The sequence below is a fragment of the Podarcis cretensis genome (assembly GCF_951804945.1).
Source record: "Podarcis cretensis genome assembly, chromosome: 2".
Classification (NCBI taxonomy): domain Eukaryota; kingdom Metazoa; phylum Chordata; class Lepidosauria; order Squamata; family Lacertidae; genus Podarcis; species Podarcis cretensis.
Window position 1 is genome coordinate 6,464,296 of NC_137171.1, and position 19,288 is coordinate 6,483,583.

The 19,288-nt window shown below is 45.7% G+C and overlaps 3 protein-coding genes across 4 annotated transcripts in view; 2 read left to right on the forward strand and 1 right to left on the reverse strand.

Moving 5' to 3' along the window:
- Positions 1 to 19,288, reverse strand: part of PRIM1 (DNA primase subunit 1) — a 151,463-nt gene that overhangs the window by 108,933 nt on the left and 23,242 nt on the right. The gene's annotated exons all lie outside the window — the stretch shown is intronic.
- The window catches only part of LOC307210720 (retinol dehydrogenase 7-like), a 149,893-nt gene that overhangs the window by 19,941 nt on the left and 110,664 nt on the right, over positions 1 to 19,288 (forward strand). The gene's annotated exons all lie outside the window — the stretch shown is intronic.
- The window catches only part of LOC307210722 (17-beta-hydroxysteroid dehydrogenase type 6-like), a 110,384-nt gene that overhangs the window by 5,999 nt on the left and 85,097 nt on the right, over positions 1 to 19,288 (forward strand). Inside the window, exons 2-3 of one of the 2 annotated variants that reach the window (XM_079966883.1) lie at positions 5,540 to 5,798; positions 10,532 to 10,689. The exons of the other annotated variant lie outside the window; for it this stretch is intronic. Of the exons in view, the coding sequence (XP_079823009.1) occupies positions 5,540 to 5,798; positions 10,532 to 10,689 (417 nt within the window). The remainder of the gene's footprint in view (positions 1 to 5,539; positions 5,799 to 10,531; positions 10,690 to 19,288) is intronic. 2 annotated transcript variants of the gene reach the window in all.

The window sequence follows — 19,288 nt, forward strand, 5'->3', positions numbered from 1 at the left end:
TTCTCCAGGAATCCTGCAGATGGCACTAAGTGATGCGAAGCTCCACTGTCTATAACAAAAGTCAGCACAGCATCCTGTTGACAACTCTTGACAGTAGCCATAGAGGCTGCCAAATGTTTACATTCAGTGTCTCTGCCAGCTGCCTTCGGCTTGCCTTTCCCACGCTTTGAAGAAGAGCTCTTTATCTGGTTGCTACGGGAGACGGCCTTCGGCTGTTCCTGTGCCTCGACTGGACAGTCTCTCACCAGATGGGAGGGGGAGCCACAGCGATAACAGCGGCGACGCGTAGCAACAGCTCTCACAGCTCCCTCTTCAGCCATTCCTTTGTTCCCAGCACCCCCACCTTTGGGTGCACAGCCTGGGCCTGCACGCTCCCCAGCACTCTGGTTGTAGGCCTCAACATCACACGGCCCCTCGGAGACAAAGCAGCTACTCCCAGCTGTAACTTCAGGAACATGGCCAGCAGCCCCCTCTGGGCTCTCCGCTTCCTCCCTGTTCTCGGCTTTCTTAAGGCCCTGGTCTCTTGCTGAGCTTGCACACAGACTCCTCAGCAACTGCCAAGCGGCCTGAGCCGACTCAACGCCCTCCAAGTGGGGCAACAGCGAAACATCTATGCTGGCTTTCAACATGCAGAGCTCCCTTTGCATTCTCTGCTGTCTATCCTCCAGCAAAGCAGCCTCAAAGCCTGCTGCGTCATCTTCAGAAGCAAGTGGCATGGGTGGGGCCGGCTCCTTCTGGGCTATGCTCCAGAGCCCTGTGGCCAGAAACCACCCCCTTACTCTTCTTGACCAGACCTCCCAGGACTGGGCTGTGAGCTTTTCAAATGGGACATCATAAAAGTCCTGGAGCTCAGCCATCTCCTCCCCCAGTGCTCCCATGGGGCTTGAAGTACTCACACGTTCCAGCCAGCTTCAAAGGAGAGGCATCCAGCGACTCTTTGCAGCACACAGCTTGCAGCCACTCTCTCTGCTTTCTCCCAGGCAGAGCAGGTCTTTTTCTTCCGGCAGCAAAAACAGCAGCGTCTCACTTTTTACAGCCTTTGTAAGCACACAGCATTCCAAACAGGCTCTCCACCGGACATCAAAGCAGCTTCCTCTAATTGCAATTACCGTCCATAACCTATTAGATGATTTATTGCTCAGATAAGCCCTGGTGTCCAGCCCACTTCGGCTGTGCAGCTCTGCTGGACTTCAAAGGCCACATTCCAAAGGCTCTGAGCAAAAAAAAACGCAGAGTTTACGCAGCAGCAAGCGAAAGCTGCAAAAACTTCTTCAGAGCTTTCTTCAGTGTGCTAAAATAAAGTCCACTCAGGATATTAGCAGCTAGAAGCAGTTTATTTACAGCAGACTATCCATTATCTATCACAGCGAACAGCATCGTGAAAACACGTCCTCTCTCCTCAAAAGCGAAAGTAGAGAAAAAAAAACAAAGACTGGAGACTCTCGGACATGACGTAGAATCTCCCCCCTCCCAACAGTGGGCAGTGCGTACACTCTGAGCTGTTTTAACCCTGTAAGCTCAGGTTATCCTCACAGTGTCATGGTCTGATCACTACGCTCTGAAAGCCAGGATTGACTTTCCACCCCCACCCTGCTTAGGTGGCGAGCCGCAGAGGCTGATGGACCCTGAGAGATTCCGCCAAGCCTTGCGGGACCTTGCTCCCCCTGGCGACTCATTGACTGAGCTAGTTGAGGGCTGGAATATCCAGCTCCTGGCAGCCATCAATGAGATCGCACCTAAGCGTCCTCTGCGACCCCGCAGAAACCGGGCTCCCTGGTTTACTGAGGAGCTTCGGAAAATGAAGCGGGACCTCACACGGCTAGAGCGAGTATGGCGTGGTGCCCGTGACGGAGCCTCAAAAACATCTTATAGGGTTTTTATAAAAACCTATGAGATGGCAGTGAAGGCCGCTAAGAAGTTTTACTTCTCAGTCTCCATTGCATCCACTAGCTCTCTCCCAGCACAATTATGTAGTATAATGCCCCTTGAAGGACAGCCAAATTTAAATAACAATTTGACACACAACTGTGAGGCATTTGTGAGCTTTTTTTGTGGAGAAGGTCCTGTTGCTCCACCATGACCTCCCTGCCAATTTGGATACACTAAAGGAACTGGAGGCCCCTCGACTGTCCTCGGGTCCAGTATTGGACCACTTTGACCGGATATCCCCAGCCAATCCTCCTCCTCCGAGCTGGAAAGCCCACCACCTGTCCTCTCGACCCGTGCCTGTCTTGGCTGATTAGAGCGTGTCCAGACGAGGTGCGGGCCCCCCTGGGGGATATCATCAATTTATCCCTTGGCACCGGGATATTCCCAGGGGAATTGAAGGAGGCAGTGGTGCGCCCACTCTTAAAGAAAACATCATTAGATCCCTTAGATCTATCCAATTACCGCCCGGTCTCGAATCTTCCATTTCTGGGTAAGATGATTGAGAGAGCGGTTGCTGAACAGCTTGGCAGGTTTTTGGATGAAACATCGGCTCTGGATCCATTCCAGTCCGGCTTCTGCGCTGGTCATGGGACCAAGACGGCTCTGGTCGCCCTAACAGATAATTTCCGCAGGCAGCTGGATTGAAGCGGGTCGGGGCTGCTGATTCTTCTAGACCTGTCAGCAGCCTTCAACATGGTCGATCACGAACTCCTGGACCACCGCCTTGCCGACGTGGGGATCCAGGGCACAGTCCTTCAATGGCTGCGCTCGTTTCTCTCTGGTCGGGGACAGAGGGTGGCGCTTGGGGGGGAATTGTCATCCCGCCACTCCTTGGTGTGTGGTGTGCCCCAGGGTGCAATACTCTCCCCGATGCTTTTTAACATCTTTATGTGCCCCCTCGCCCAGCTTGTCCAGAGTTTTGGGCTGGGTTGCCATCAGTATGCCGATGACACCCAACTCTATACTATACCAGCTGCACTGGCTCCCAGTGGAGTACAGGATCAGGTTTAATGGGCTGGTTTTAACCTTTAAAGCCCTATACGGCCTAGGACCCTCATACCTATGGGACCGCCTCTCCTGGTATGTCCCACAGAGGAACCTACGGTCTGCAAATAAAAACATCCTGAAGGTCCCAGGCCACAGAGAGGTTAGGTTGGCCTCAACTAGAGCCAGGGCTTTCTCGGCTGCAGCTCCAATCTGGTGGAACGCTCTGCCACAAGAGACTAGGGCCCTGCGGGACCTGACATCTTTCCGCAGGGCCTGCAAGACAGAGCTGTTCCACCAGGCCTTTGGTCAGGGCACAGCCTGACTCCCTCCTCTGGCAATCTGCACAGAATTTTGCTTAACGGTTGCCATCAATTTGATTTTAATTAATTTTTATAATGAAATGTTTTTAGAATGTGGGATTATTTGATTATTGTTAGCCGCCCTGAGCCCGGCTTTGGCTGGGGAGGGCGGGATATAAATAATATTTATTATTATTATTATTATTGGTTAGAGTTTCAGACTAGGACCTGGGAGACCTGGGTTCAAATCCCCACTTGGCATACTGCTCATTGGGTGACCTTGGGTAGTCACTGCCTCTCAACCTAACCAACCTCACAGGGTTGTGAGGATTAAATGAGGAAGGTGAGAACCATGTGTGCCACTTCAAGCCCCTTAGAGTGGGGAAAAGATGGGCTATAAACATGCCCACTTCATGCTCCCCCTAATTCTAGATCATTTATGAATAAGTTAAAAGCCACAGGTCCCAACACTGATCTTTGGAGAACTCCAGTTTCTACATCTCCCCATCTAGATATTCCATTTATTCCTATACTCTGTGTCCTGCTTCTTAACCAGTTTCATGACTGCTCAGCTTATTCAGGAGTCGGCAGTCTAAGTACACTAGGTCAACTGGATCAGTTTTATCCAACAGATCTACTTTGGATAAGCCTTCATGCTCTTTGCTAAATTTCACGTAAAGGCCTCCCAAAATGGCCCCCAGAGGTCACTGGTTGGCCTTCCTTTTAAAACTGTGTGAATCCCTGGGGAAATATTGGCTCTCCAGCATTGCTAAGACCAAATGCAAGAGCAGGGACGCATACTGAACTCTCTCTCTCTCTCTCTCTCTCGATATATCTCCAGAGATAAAACGTTTGTTGGTCAAAATTGTCTGTTTCAGTCCAGTGTTTTCTGTGTTGTCTTTCTCGATTTGCAGATACCCGATTTTGGTTTTTTGAAAGAGTGATGTGAATAGAAGCTTTAGGACTCCCATGCTTTTAATTACAGCTTTCCTCTTAACAAATATTGCCCATTTTATTGCTTCCTGTTGATAGTAGTTGGGGAAATTATGATGAACCGCCCATTCAACTTTTTTTTAAAAAAAATCTTTTTTTTTGGTTTTCAATTACAATCCAATAATAGCCTCATTATAACAATAGCAATTTATAATACAATTATTAATACCAATTGTTCCAATGCCGAAATATATAATTTAGTTAAAGTGGCCCCCTGTATGCTAAATTTGATGATTCTATTATTTTCTTTATTTCTGCCTTCCAAAATCTTATTAATTTCCATTACATTCCTGCCATAATAATAATCCCTTATACAACAACTGCAATATTAATAACTTCTATTTGTGTTGACATGTTAAATGATTTATGAAACTACAAGTGAGGAACTCAAACTACATCCTTGTTCTTCCTGTGTGTGGGAATTCTTCTGCCTGTGGTGTTTATTCCAGTCCTTGTAAGATGTTATGTCTCCCCACCCACCTCAGTTGTTGCTGTTATTCTTCATGCCTTGGGCGGAGCTGATATCCCAATGTTGTTCCAGAAATTTCTCCCTTGCTCCATCCCGTGCTTCGTTGTTTTGCAACTTTAACAAATCCTAGAATACATATCAACCAAAATATAGACCACAAGAATAATACTACATCCACACTTCCAAAATCTAGCATACATGCAAATGTTATGCTAGGTGGGAACCTGGAATAATAATTATCTCTTCTTCTTCTTCTTCTTTTGAAATAATTTTTATTTGATTTTTACAAGATTATAACAATACCAAATCCATATCCACATTTAGAGATTTCTCTGAATCTTCAGACTTCCCCCTTCCGCTCCATGGGCTGTATTATCAACCTTTTCAACTGCATATTATTTCCTCATCCAAATTTTATGTCACTCCATTTTATCCATAATAATTTCTACATTACAAGTGTTATTACAGTCCTTCTAATGTTTTCATCTGCTTAAAGCGGTGTCTCAAGTCAATTGTAATTTTTTCCCATTCTTTATTAAAGTTTTGGTCTTCTTGGTTCCTGAGCTTTCAGGTCAGTTTTGCCCTTTCGGCATAGTGGCAACAGCTTAGTTTGCCATTCTTCTCTGGTAAGGACTTTGTCTTCATTCCATCTCTGCGCAAGTAACATCCATGTGGCTGTCGTTGCATACATAAAAAGTCTTTTCTGTTCCTTTGGGATCTTGGTACCTACACTTCCTAATAAAAAGGTTTCTGGTTTCTTTATCAAAGTTATTTTAAACAATTTTAAAAATTCATTATATATCATTTCAGTTCATTACATATCATTTTCTTTGAGAAAGAATAACTGTCTCTTCCTGCACAGGGCTTTGGGGCTTGGTGAACAATGCGGGAATAGGTGTCGCATCAGCTCCCAACGAATGGCTGACCAAAGATGACTTTGCAAAGGTGATCAATGTCAACCTGCTAGGGTTGATTGACGTGACGCTACACATGCTGCCGCTGGTGAGGAGAGCCAGAGGGAGGGTGGTCAATGTGTGCAGTGTGAATGGACGCCTGGCCTGCTTTGGAGGCGGTTACTGCCCATCCAAGTTTGGTGTGGAAGCCTTCTCTGACACCCTGAGGTTTGGTTTGGTTTAGTGACGTGGTGTTTCTCCAGGTGTAGGGAATAAAAAACAGGTGGTGGGAAATCAGGCTGCTGTCAAGGGCTGAACCTTAAATCACAGATCAGAAAGCAGACATTTGCACTGTTTGAGAGATAAGGATCCAGCTCATGCTATGCCCACACTGGACCTGAAATACATTTGCTCATCTCCAGGTCTGCGGGGAAATATGTTTTTTCAAAATGCAAGCCTGAGATGAGATGGGAGGGGGAAGGTGCGTGTGTGGACACCACAGATCTGATTGAATTTACTCCACCACCGATGAGAACCCATCACCTCTGCCAGCCCCCCTCCAGCCCCCCAGATGAGGATGCAGCCCTGGCAGCACAGGGGCCAAACCATCGTGCTAACTACCTCCCCGCCATTTGGTGAGGGTGGACGGAGAAGTTGTGGCTGGTTCTCAAAGATGGTCGGTTTTGTGTTTTGAGAGATGACAGCATCTTCAGAACAGTAGATCATCGGGGGGGGGGGCACCAGAAGGGGCAGGCTGGGTTACAGAAGGGTTTGCTGCCTCCTCCTCCATCACTACTGCTGCCTGCACCACCTTGTTGTCTCTGCCGGAATCCACACAGGGCCATCAAGGGGCTGCAGGGTCCCTGCCAGAGAGCTTGGCACAATTAGGACATGTTCAGTTTTTCACCTTTCAAATTCCAAAAATGGGGGTGCCAGAAAGTTGTAACATGACTTGGGAATTCAAAAGATATTTTGCTTCAATTGATACCATTTAGTTTTGATTGGTAAGTAAAACGTGTGAAATTGCATAGAAATCATTAAAAATGATTGCCAAGGACTTGCAGCTATGTTGTTGTTGTTGTTGTTGTTGTTGTTGTTGTTGTTGTTGTTATTAAGCATTCATTACCTGACCTTTTCAGAAGGCAAAATAAAAATTCTATGATTTGCTGAGAGCAGCTGGTGTGCTTTTTAATCAAATGAAGGTTTACCAAGCTAAATGTTGCCAAATCAAAACAATAATAATAATAATAATAATAATAATAATAATTTATTATTTGTACCCCGCCCATCTGGCTGGGTTTCCCCAGCCACTCTGGGCAGCTTCCATAGAAACCAAAAATACACTAAAATATCACATATTAAAAGCTTCAGGACCAGGAAGTCCTCCACACCAGCCCGCCCCCTGTCCCCCAAAAACAGTACTTCTGTCTTGTCAGGATTCATCTTCAATCCATTAGCCGCCATCCATCCTCCAACCGCCTCCAGGCACTCACACAGGATCTTCACCGCCTTCACTGGTTCTGATTTGAAAGAGAGGTAGAGCTGGGTATCATCTGCATATTGATGGACACCCAGTCCAAACCCCCTGATGATCTCTCCCAGCGGCTTCATATAGATGTTAAAAAGCATGGGGGAGAGGACGGAACTCTGAGGCACCCCACAAGTGAGGGCCCAGGGGTCTGAACACTCATCCCCCACCACCACTTTCTGAACACAGCCCAGGAGGAAGGAGCGAAACCACTGTATAACAGTGCCCCCAGCTCCCAGCCCCTCTAGACGGTCCAGAAGGATGTCATGGTCGATTGTAACAAAGGCCGCTGAGAGATCCAGCAGAACCAGGAAACAACTCTCACCTTTGTCCCTAGCTCGCCGGAGATCATCAACCAGTGTGACCAAGGCAGTTTCAGTCCCATGATGAGGTCTGAATCCCGACAGGAATGGATCCAAATGGTCTGCATCCTCCAGGCGTGCCTGGACTTGTTCAGCAACCACTCGCTCAATCACCTTGCCCAAGAATGGAAGATTTGAGACTGGGCGATAGTTGGCCATACTGGCCGGGTCTAAAGATGGTTTTTTAAGAAGCGGTTTAATGACCGCCTCTTTCAGCGGATCTGGGAATGTTCCCTCACAGAGGGAAGCATTCACCACCCCGCAGAGCCCATCGCCCAGCCCTTCTCGGCTTGCTTTTATTAGCCAGGATCGGCAAGGATCAAGGAGACAGGTGGTTGGTTTCACGCGTCCAAGCAGCCTGTCCACATCCTCGGGGGTAACGGATTGAAATTGATTCCATGCAACTTGACCAGACAGAGCTCTAGCACTCTCCCGCCCCAGCCCTGCTCCCACGGTGGTATCTAGCTCCTTCCGAATACGAGTGATTTTATCTGCAAAAAACTTTGCAAAATCGTTGCAGGAGATCTTGGGGTCTTTACAAGGCCCCGGTGGTAAAGCTGGTTCCGTTAAATTGCGGAAACACCTGAAAGAGTCTCCTGCTACTATTTTCTGCAGATGCAATAGAGGCGGTGAAGAAAGTCTTCTTCGCCGTCGCTATCGCCACTTGGTAGGCTCGACGTTGAGCTCTAACCTGTGTCCGGTCAGATTCGGAGTGAGTTTTCTGCCACCGACGCTCTAGCCGTCTCAGCGATTTCTTTCATTGCCCTCAGGTCCGAAGAAAACCACAGGGCTGTCCGGGCTCCATGCAATCGGAGAGGGCGCTTCGGAGCCAGACAGTCAATAGCCCTAGTTAACTCCGCATTCCAGCGGGCCACCAGGGAATGAGCTGAAAGGCCATCAACATGGGATAAAGCATCCCCTACCACTCTCTGGAAACCATTTGGATCCATTAAGTGGTGGGGGCGGACCATCCGAATTGGTCCCAGCTCCTTGCAGAGGGGAAGGGTCGCGGAGAAGTCCAGTTGCACCAGGAAGTGATCTGACCATGGCACTTCTTTTGTTTCACTTTTTCTTAGTGTCAGATCACCCATGTCACTAGAGGTGAACACCAGGTCTAAGGCATGTCCATGACTATGAGTTGGGCCAAACTTATTCAGGGACAGCCCCATGGAGACCATGCTTTCCACGAAGTCCCGAGCAGCCCCTTGTAAGGTCGTGTCGGCATGGATGTTAAAATCCCCTAGGACAACCAAACTAGGTGTCTCCAGGAGAAAATACGCCACGACCTGAAGCAGCTTGGACAGGGAATCCTTGGTGCAGCAGGGAGGTCGGTACACCAAAAGGAATCCTGTACTGCCCCTATTGCCCAACTTACAGAACATGCACTCAGAAAACTGGATCTTCCCAGTAGGACACCTGGTGCAAGCTAGTGACTTCATAAAAATCACTGCAACCCCCCCTCACCTCCCACATGACCTGGGTTGCTGTGCATAAGAGAAACCTGGTGGGCAAGCAGCGGCAAGGACAGGCCCATCTGCTTCCTCCAACCAGGTCTCTGTCACACATGCCAGGTCAAATCCTCCATTCACAATCAGGTCGTGGATGGCAGTGGTTTTATTCATCATTGACCTGGCATTACACAGCAACACCTTCAGGTCATGTGGGTTTCCCCTGTTGATTCCAGTATCCATCCGGTCAAGGCCAGACCCAGAGGCAGGGATAGTCGTCAAACAATGACTAAACCTGCCTCCTCGGTAATGACATGGTCTGGTCTTAGCGTAACTCCGCCTCCTGCCCATGATCACTGAGATTGGATATCCCAGTGCTTCCCCCCACCGTGGAACTTGTCCCAGCCATCGTGTTGGCTGGGGTCCGACTCCCAGGCAGCCCTGATCCCGCCCCCTTAAAAACAAAACACAAACTATACAGAACTAATAAAACAACAACAACAAAAAAGGAACAAAACAATTATACTAAAATTAATCCCCAACCAAATATCTATCCCACCCACCCACCCACCCCCAACAAAGGAAAAAAGGAAATAAAGAAATAAAAATTTAAATTCCCACTGACTGCTTGAGGACATTATAAAGCACATTAACCACCTGGAACAGGGAAGCAATGGCAGAACACTTCTCATACTTCTCCAAAAGTTTGTTCCAAATAAGGGCCTGGGCCATGCCCCTTTGGCCAGTTGGAAAACGCCCTGGAAGGGAGCAGGCCCTGCAGTCCTCACCCAGCCGATGGTCCGAGGCCTCACTGCAGCAGGAGTCCCTTTATAGCTGGAAAAGTGAGGGCCTGGGTCACGCCCCCTGGGCCAGTTGGAAAACGCCCTGGAAGGGAGCAGGCCCTGCAGTCCTCACCCAGCCGATGGTCCGAGGCTGCACCGCAGCAGGAGTCCATTTATAGCTGGGAGAGAGGGCCTGGGCCATGCTCCTTTGGCCAGTTGGAAGAGGCCCTGGAAGGGAGCAGGCCCTGCAGTCCTCCCCACAGCCGATGGTCCGAGGCCTCACTGCAGCAGGAGTCCCTCTATAGCTGGGAGAGAGGGCCTGGGCCATGCCCCCTGGGCCAGTTGGAAGAGGCCATGGAAGGGAGCAGGCCCTGCAGTCCTCACCCAGCCGATGTAACAGCAGATTTGAATTTCCCAAACCCAAGCGCATAGTTTTAAGACCCCTCACGGAAGAAATTTGCAAAAATTAAGCTTCCGTCCAGAAAAGAACACCCCCTAATTGGCACATGGCCAAGGTGTGCAGGACTCAGGCACATGCCAGGAAAAAGGAAAGATGAGAGAGTAGAGCAACCAGCTAAGAAGGCAGGCAGAGGGCAGGCCTGGGTGGCTGGGTGACCCTGGTGCAGACCCCACCCGCTCCTGCTGAGGACCCCTCCCTCTCGCAAGGCCACCAGCTTGGCTGACTCTGCCCTCTGCCAGGCCTGGCAGCCCTGCTCCCCCAGAATCCCCAGGCTCCTAATTTGTTTTGCATGCCCGGGACCTTTCCTAGCAGTCAAACAACCCACTCTTTTTTAGACTTCAGCAGGAAATGATGTTTCTTGACTTTTCCTCCCTCGTTCAGAAGAGAGCTCCATCCTTTTGGAATCAAAGTCAGCATTGTTGAACCAGGTAGTTTCAAGACACCCATACAGTCAAAATCAGCTGAGTCCTACGAATGTATATGGAACCGGTTACCTTCTGATCTCAAGGAATGCTATGGGCGGAAGTACTTTGAGCAATGTGAGTAGACCTGGGGGAGAGACTCAGTTTGGTATGAAAGCTATCTAGTTCACACTTAACAAAACAACACATGAATCAACGAAACAACACATGAAAAAAAATTCAGACTCATGTAAATTTAGTAATGCACTTTCCCCAAACAATAATGTGTACAAAAATACATACTGTTACACAAGCCTGGTGTCTGCCCCCTCAACAACTCTGCACTCCCCCCAAAAGTCACGCCAAGTCTAATCCATATCCCAATTAAGCAAAACCCTGGTATTTATTAATTTCTAGGGCTTAGCTATATCTATAACAATACATTAGTAGGAAGTATGTATCAAAAGTGAAGCTAGCATACAAGAATACTCCGTGTTAGAGAAAACTGTTTGCAAAAATGTGTCTCTTGTGGAAAATTGCATATAAAAATATTAAGAGAAATTGGCACTAAAATGCTGGTAAAATTTTGTGAGAATTTTCAAACCACAAACTGAAATGTGGAGAACTGAACTTAAAGGTTGAAGAAATGAGAAACAGAATCTAAAATTGACAGGCTGAGCCATCCCTGACTGAAATTTCTTTTTTCAATTTTTTTTAATGAAACTATATATAAAGGTAAAGGTAAAGGTACCCCTGCCCGTACGGGCCAGTCTTGACAGACTCTGGGGTTGTGCGCCCATCTCACTTAAGAGGCCAGGGGCCAGCGCTGTCCGGAGACACTTCCGGGTCACGTGGCCAGCGTGACATCGCTGCTCTGGCGAGCCAGAGCCGCACACGGAAACGCCGTTTACCTTCCCGCTGGTAAGCGGTCCCTATTTATCTACTTGCACCCGGAGGTGCTTTCGAACTGCTAGGTTGGCAGGCGCTGGGACCGAGCAGCGAGAGCGCACCCCGCCGCAGGGATTCGAAGATGGCAGATGGCCAGGTCTTTAAAGAGATCCCGCTTGAAAAGCTCATCACCCAATCCTGGAATGTCTGGGTTAGAAGAGTGAGGGGTTGGTTTTTGGCTACAGGGCTTTGGAGTCCAGCCCAGAAGGAGCCAGCACCCCCCACGCCACTTGCTGCAGGCTGTGAGGCTGCTTTGCTGGAAGATAGCAAGCAGAGGATGCAAAGGGAATTTTGCATGTTGAAATCATGCGTGGACGCTACCCTGTTGCCTCATTTGGAGGGCATTGAGTCGGCTAAGGCTGCCTGGGAGGTGCTGAGGGGTTTGTGTAAAAGCTCAGCAGGAGACCAGAGCCTTGAAGAAGGAATGAGCCCAGAAGTGGCAGGTGCCCATGTCCCTGAGGTCTCAGCCTCAAGGAGCGCTGTTGGCAAAGTCGGGGGGGGGGGGCACAGAATCCCAAAGGCAAGTTTGAAAAGTTTTCCACTGTGTGTGACGAGGCGGAACGCCGTTTCAGAGAGGGCAAAGCTGGGACGGGGGGCTCATCCAGTTGCAGGGGTGGAGCCAAGCCAGCGGAATGCACGGTTCAGGCTTTTTCCACTCATCGCTGTTATGTTTGCAATTCTCCTGAACATCTGCGTCGCTCCTGCCCCCAGAGAGCCAGGGAGGCTGCGCAGGATGTTTCCAAGGTAGCTTCCCATGGGAATCAGCCAGGTTTCCATGGCAGCCAGTCCAGGAGAAGAGGCAGGCGTGGGAAGGCGCAAGGAGTACGTGACTTAGAGAATGAAGACGGTCCTTATCAGCTGACGGCCTCAATGGCAAAGTTTGAGGAGTACTCCAGGGAGGACAGAGTAATGCGCTGGATCATTGACTCTGGAGCCAGCAGGCACCTGATAAAAGCGACACCTGGTGTCGAGATGTGGAACTGCAGAGCTGTTTCAGCTGGGAAAACAGTTGAATTTGCTGATGGGACACAAAAGCCAGTATCTAATGTAGCAAATGTTTATGTTTCTGTTTTGCAGGCGGAGCTGGAAGTCTACGTGGCACCTGGGATGAAACATTGTCTTTTATCTGTCCCTTGTCTCTTACAGGAGGGGTATAAGGTGTGCTTCGAACACAATGTCTGTACAATTTCCAGAGGGGGAAAGCAACAGGTCAGTGTTGCAAAAGGGCAGAACAACCTCTTTTTTCTGGAAACACCTCTGAAGGGTGAGGGGAATGCTGAGAGGGCACAAGCAAAGTGTGCAACCGTTCCCACTCATGTTTCATGTGCTTGTGTATGGCACAGGAGAACGTCACATGGTTCTTTGGAAGAGATCCAGATGTTGCCAGAGTGCACTAAGGGTTGCAAAATAAGGGAATGTGGCAGATCCCTAAATTGTAGGGCATGCAAAATGGCAAAGGTAAAAGGGTGCAGTTATCCCAGGGTGGAGAGGGTAACCACAAAACCCTTTGAGCTTGTGCACACAGACCTTTTTGGACCCATGCCAGAGAGTTTGGGCGGGGCCAGGTTTTTGCTGACGCTGACAGATGACTATACCCAGAACTCCTGGGTCTACTCACTGAAATGCAAAGGCGAGGCAGCGCAACTGATCAAAGATTGGGTTGTGGAGGTGGAACTACGGTTCTCCACCAAAGTGCAGGGGGTCAAGAGTGACCAATGTGCAGAGTTTACTGGGTCTGCTCTGCAGAAGTTTTCTCGCCAGAAAGGGATACATCACAAGGTGACGGGTGCTACTTCTCCTCAGGAGAGGAGCGTGGCAGAGCTCAGAAGTGAAGCTCTGGTTAAAGCTACAGAGGTTTTGCTGTCAGACTCTGGTTTGCCTCAAAGTTTTTTGGGGGGAGGCGGTTAAAACAGCCAATTTCACGTTTAACATGTCCTACAATTCAGTGGTAGGTGAAACCCCGTTTTTTGTGCTCCATGGAGAGAAACCGCAGGTGCATTTCTTCCGTGTTTTCGGGTCACAGGCCTTGGTGCCGGTACCAAAAGCACAACAAAAGCAAGGTGGCCCTAGTTTCCAGAAAATGATCTTCTGTGGGTATGAACCTGCGACAAAGGGATGGAGGTTTGCATACCCAGAAGGTGATCAGACCAAGCTTCTGATCAGTAAACATGCTGAATTCTGTGAGCAAAATGGTTGGTCAAAGATTCATGCACGGCATGACTTTCTCTCAGAATGTCTGTCTGATTCTGAGGAGGAAGGAGAGCCAGAGGCTGAACCTGTTGCTGAAGACCAAGTCTCTGAACAGGGTCAAGAACAGGGTTGGGCATCTTCACAGGTTGTTAAAAGAGAGCCCAAGAGTGAGCCTTCGTCTCCTGTTAGCAAAATACAGAAGGCCCAAAGGCGCGCTAAGTCAGAGGGGGAGGATTTTGATGGAGAGGACACACTTGCTGACCACAGTGAGTCAGAAGGAGTACCTGAGTTTGTGCTCAGACGGTCCACTCGCACCATGAATGGAATTCCACCTGAGAGGTTTCAGGTTACCAGTACGTGGGTTGGTTTCGCACAGTGCGAACCTAGGAGTTGTGAGGAGGTTCAACAGTTGCCTGACAAGGACGCCAGGAAGGGGCGAAAGGCAATGGAAAAGAGATTGATCTCTCAGAGGTCGGTAAATGTGTGTTCACAGGTCCCCTCAGGATGCGAGACGAGAGGGGGTGTTAGGAGATTCAGAACTTACAGGGTTAAGAAGTTCTGAGTGACGTCTCACATTCCTGAGGCGTGGCTAAGGTTTTCACAGAGGGGAGTGTTTTTCTCTGTGTGTCTGTTGTTTCCGTGTTTCTACGGTGAGGCAGCAAGATGAGCGCTCTCTCGCCGGGTGATCTATGAGTTGTTTTTCTACACGATTAAAGACTGAAAGAAATACGCACGAACGCCTGAGTGTGTTTGATTCGGTACACACACGCACAGCGACAGTTTCTACGCTGCGTGAACTCTGCCACAAGTAGCTGATGGTGGACGGAGAGCAGAGCGGCGCAAGGAAGTGTGCCAGGCTCCAATCCAAAAGCTACGCTAATTGCACATTATATTTCTCCCATATTTTATATATAGACTTTCTAACTATATGCCCTAGAAAGCCTTTATGCACTTTGACTTTTTCATCTATTAGATTGGCATGCCATCCAAATCTCGTCTCTACTCCCTCTAAATCCAATACATCCGAGTCATCTAATTTGATCCATTCTTTTAGCCAGGTCAGACCCACCGCATCATGATAGAACTCCATGTCAGGGAGGCCAAATCCTCCTCTCTCCTTCTTATCTATCATTATTTTGTGTTTTATTCTTGGTTTTTTCCCTGACCACACGAATTTAGCCAAATCTCTTTTCCAATTATTAAAACATTTATCTCCTCCTAGTATTGGGATACTTTGAAATAAAAACATCATCCTTGGTAATCTGTTCATCTTTAGTACCGATATTTTCCCTAGTAAGGAAAGATTTAATTTCCCCCATGGACACAAGCACCACACTCTACCCCAAGGGAGGTGGGGCCAACATGGCACCGAGGTAAGACGCGCTTACCGGTGCTCTTCGGACTTCTTTTAATCTTCTTTTAACCTTTTATATTTTATCTTAACTGACCCAGTCAGTTTTTGAAGCATTTTATAATTGCTGCAGCTGTATGCTATGGCAACTATCTGAGAGATTTGGCCCTGCTCCAGACTGCTGCAGACTGCTCCTTGTTTCTCTCTTATCAGCGGGCCGGCCTCGGCTGCCAAAAGAGATGAGAACGCTATTATTTTAATTGGAGAGAGAGCTTAAGAGGAAGACGCTGTGTGGTGTTTAAATCCTGGATAAGACATCGTTTGTGCCCAGGCTGCTGCCATAGAGGGCTGAGAGAGACCAGTGGAGCCAGGACAATTGGCATCCTACCCCCTAGACATCTTGAGGCTGTCACACTTCAATACTTCCCCTGTGAGAAGCTTCAGCAAGCTGGGCGCGAGGTGTCCACGAAAGATTGATGCTGTAAGTGGATTTTATCGTTGTGGAGAGGAAAACTTCACTATTAGTATCTATCCAAGGAGCTTTCACCCACGGTGCCATCTTCTGGTGGTCTTAACTATTTTATTTGTGTGTTAAGTGTTATGTTATTTTAAGAATCGTATAATCCCTGGCCTGAGGAAAGTATGGGTCAGAACAAACGCTTGAGAGACTTTGACGAGCCCCTATCATCCCCTAAACCAAAACTATCAAGGTTGGAGCCACACCGGAATAGAGGAGGGAGTGACCATGCCGAGCATTGCTTTGCGGTGGAAACTCAAAATCTCTTCCTACCTCTAATTGATTTAGAACCCACTCCAATTCCGATGACTCAAAATTTTTCAAAAATAAAGCCTGTAAAGGAGAATACGAAAGAAAAACTCTCATCACAGGAAGATGGTTTAACATCTGATATGGGGGAGTTCCCCAGTTGTGAGCAGTTACACTTAGTAATTAAGACCCTTCACTGTATTTTTAAAAGGCTGGATGAGGTATCTTCACAATTATCCAATATCCTGCTGAAAGTCAAAAAACTTGAATCAACAACACAATCTTCAGTTTGTGAGGTCAAAAAATTATTGCCTCACCCCAATTCAGACAAAATAAAGGCGACTAAAATTAAATATGTCTTCCCCAATGTTTGCAAATCATTTTTTATTTCATTCCACGTTTTCCCATAATTCTCTTTACTTAAATCTATAGTGTTTGATGTTAAATTTATTCCAAGATACCTTATTTTCTTTTTAATTTCCAATCCTGTAATTTATTGTAATTTTACTTTATCTTTTTCTTCCATATTTTTCACTAGTATTTTGGTTTTCCCATAGTTTAGTTTGAATCCTGCTAATCTGCCATATTCATTTATACATTCCAATATTCTAGGTGTGTATTGTAGGGGATTTTCTGTTGTGATCATAACGTCATCTGCAAAGGCTCTTAACTTGTATCTTTTTTCACCAACTACTATTCCTCTTATTTGGCTGTCCTGCCTTATTTTCTTTAATAGAACCTCTAATACTATTATAAATAACATTGGGGATAGGGGGCATCCTTGTCTTGTACCTTTAAAGATATTGATTTCTTCTCCAAATTCTACATTAATAATAATTTTTGCTTTCTGTTGGTTATATATTGCATTTATACCTTTTTGGAATTTTTCGCCTAGACACAATTCTTTTAATAGTTTTTTCATAAATTCCCATGAGACTTTATCAAAAGCCTTCTCCGCATCGATTGAAATCAGGGCTGCTTGTTTATCTCTTCTTACTTGTAGATATTCCATTATGTCTATTATATTTCTAATATTGTCCTTTATTTGTCTTCCTTCCTTCCACAAATCCAGCCTGATTTTTCCTATAATTTTTTTCAACCTGTTAGCCAATAATCCTGCTTAAATTTTATAATCTGAATTCAACAACGAAATGGGTCTATAATTTGAGACAGATTCCAAGTCCGTGCCTTGTTTTGGCAGGAGCGTTATATACGCTTGAGTCCAAGAGTCTGGAATATTCCCCTTCTCTATTGCTTCCTCTATTACTTCTTTCAGTGGGTCGATTAATTCATTTAACATTTCTTTATAGTATTCTGCTGGTATGCCATCTGGACTTGGGGATTTCCCTATTTTTAATTTTTGAATCGATTCCTTAATTTCTTCGGTTGATATTGGTTCATTTAAGAATTTATGGTCTTCTTCTGCTATCTCTATTAATTTATTTTTCTTTATATATTCCTCTATTTCTTCTGTTGGCACTTCTTCTTTTTGATATAATTTTTTATAATATTTTTTCGAATTCTTTTTAAATTTCTGTCATATCCCTTATTGTCCTTTCTTCTACTTTTATCTTATATATTAATTTTTCATTTCTTTGTTTCTTTAATTGCCAGGCAAGGATCTTGCCTGGTTTATTTGCCCATTCAAAATTTTTATATTTCCAAAATTTGATTTGTTGTTCTACCTCCTGTTCTATAATTTTATTGTATTCTACTCTCAGTAATTTAATTTCTTTATTTAATCTCTCTTTATTTTTGCTTGCATAGGCCAATTTTTCCTTCCTTTTAATTTCTTCTAAAAGCTCCCTTTTCTTTTTTTCTTTTTTCTTTATTCTTATATGGTGTTGAGCTTTGTTGTATGAAATATCCCCTAACAATTGCCTTCCCAGCATCCCACACTGTTTTTACATCTATCCCTTTCCTCCAGTTGTTTTCAAAATATTCCTTCATCAACTTTCTGGCTCCTTGTATTACTTTTTGGTTTTTTAATAGGAATACATTCATTCTTCACCTTTTTTCCCCTTTCTCCTCTTTTCCTTTAAGAGTTAATGATACTGGATTATGATCTGTAAGTGTTTTTGGTAATATTTCGGCATTCTCTGCTTTAATTGTCATATCCTTAGTAATCCATATACTATCGATTTGACTATGTGAATTTTTAGGTTCTGAGAAATATGTGAACTCCTTTTCGACAGGATATTTATATCTCCATATATCCACTAAATCAAAAATCCTTACCATTTCCACAAAGCTTTTTGGCAGCTTCCCTTCATTCCCCCCCTTTTCTTCTGCGATCTATCCAATTCTGGTTCCAATACTCCATTTAAATCCCCTAACACAATAATTCTCATATCTATATATTCCATTAATAACGATCATACTTTAACATAGAATTCTGATTTTCTTTCATTTGATCCATAGATTCCCGTTACTACAATTGGCTCCCCCTCTAGTGATATTTTGACTATTACAATCCTCCCCTCTATCTTCGTAAAACAATTCTGGTTCATATTTGCTTTTAACATACATTACAACCCCCCTCTTTTTTCTTACATCAGATGCAATGAATTCTTCCCCTAACTTGGGGAGGGGCCAACATGGCGCCGAGGTAAGACGCGCTTACTGGTGCTCTTCGGACTTCTTTTAATCTTCTTTTAATCTTTTATATTTTATCTTAACTGACCCAGTCAGTTTTTGAAGTATTTTATAATTGCTGCAGCTGCATGCTATGGAAACTCTCTGAGAGATTTGGCCCAGCTCCAGACTGCTACAGGCTGCTCGTTGTTTCTCTCTTATCAGCGGGCCGGCCTCGGCTGCTAAAAGAGATGAGAACGCCATTATCTTAATTGTGTGTCAAGTGTTATGTTATTTTAAGAATCGTATAATCCCTGGCCTGAGGAAAGTATGGGTCAGAAAAAACGCTTGAGAGACTTTGATGAGCCCCTATCATCCCCCAAACCAAAACTATCAAGGTTGGTGCCACACCGGAATAGAGGAGGGAGTGACCATGCCGAGCATTGCTTTGCAGTGGAAACCCAAAATCGCTTCCTACCTCTGATTGATTTAGAAGCTACTCCAATTCCTTTTTTTTTTTTAATATTTTTATTAAGTTTTGCATAACTATATTTCACAGACATACAACAGACAAAAGTAAATGAAATAAACATAAAAAGAAAAAAGAAAAGAAAAGAAAAAGAACATAAAATACGTACAACATAAACAACACAACTTTAACAACACAACATTAATTTTACAACTTAAACAACACAACATTAATTTTACAACAACATTGATCGACTTCCCTTTATCTCGATTTCGGATAATGTTATCTTAATTATCTTTCTGCTGTATCTATTCCAAAATAAAATTTATAACGTAGTAAGCGTTATCTCATGCCTACTGTGATTTTTTTTAAAAAAATACATCTATATTTCTGATTAATATTTTGATTTTCCCCTTGTCTCTATTTCCATATATATTCT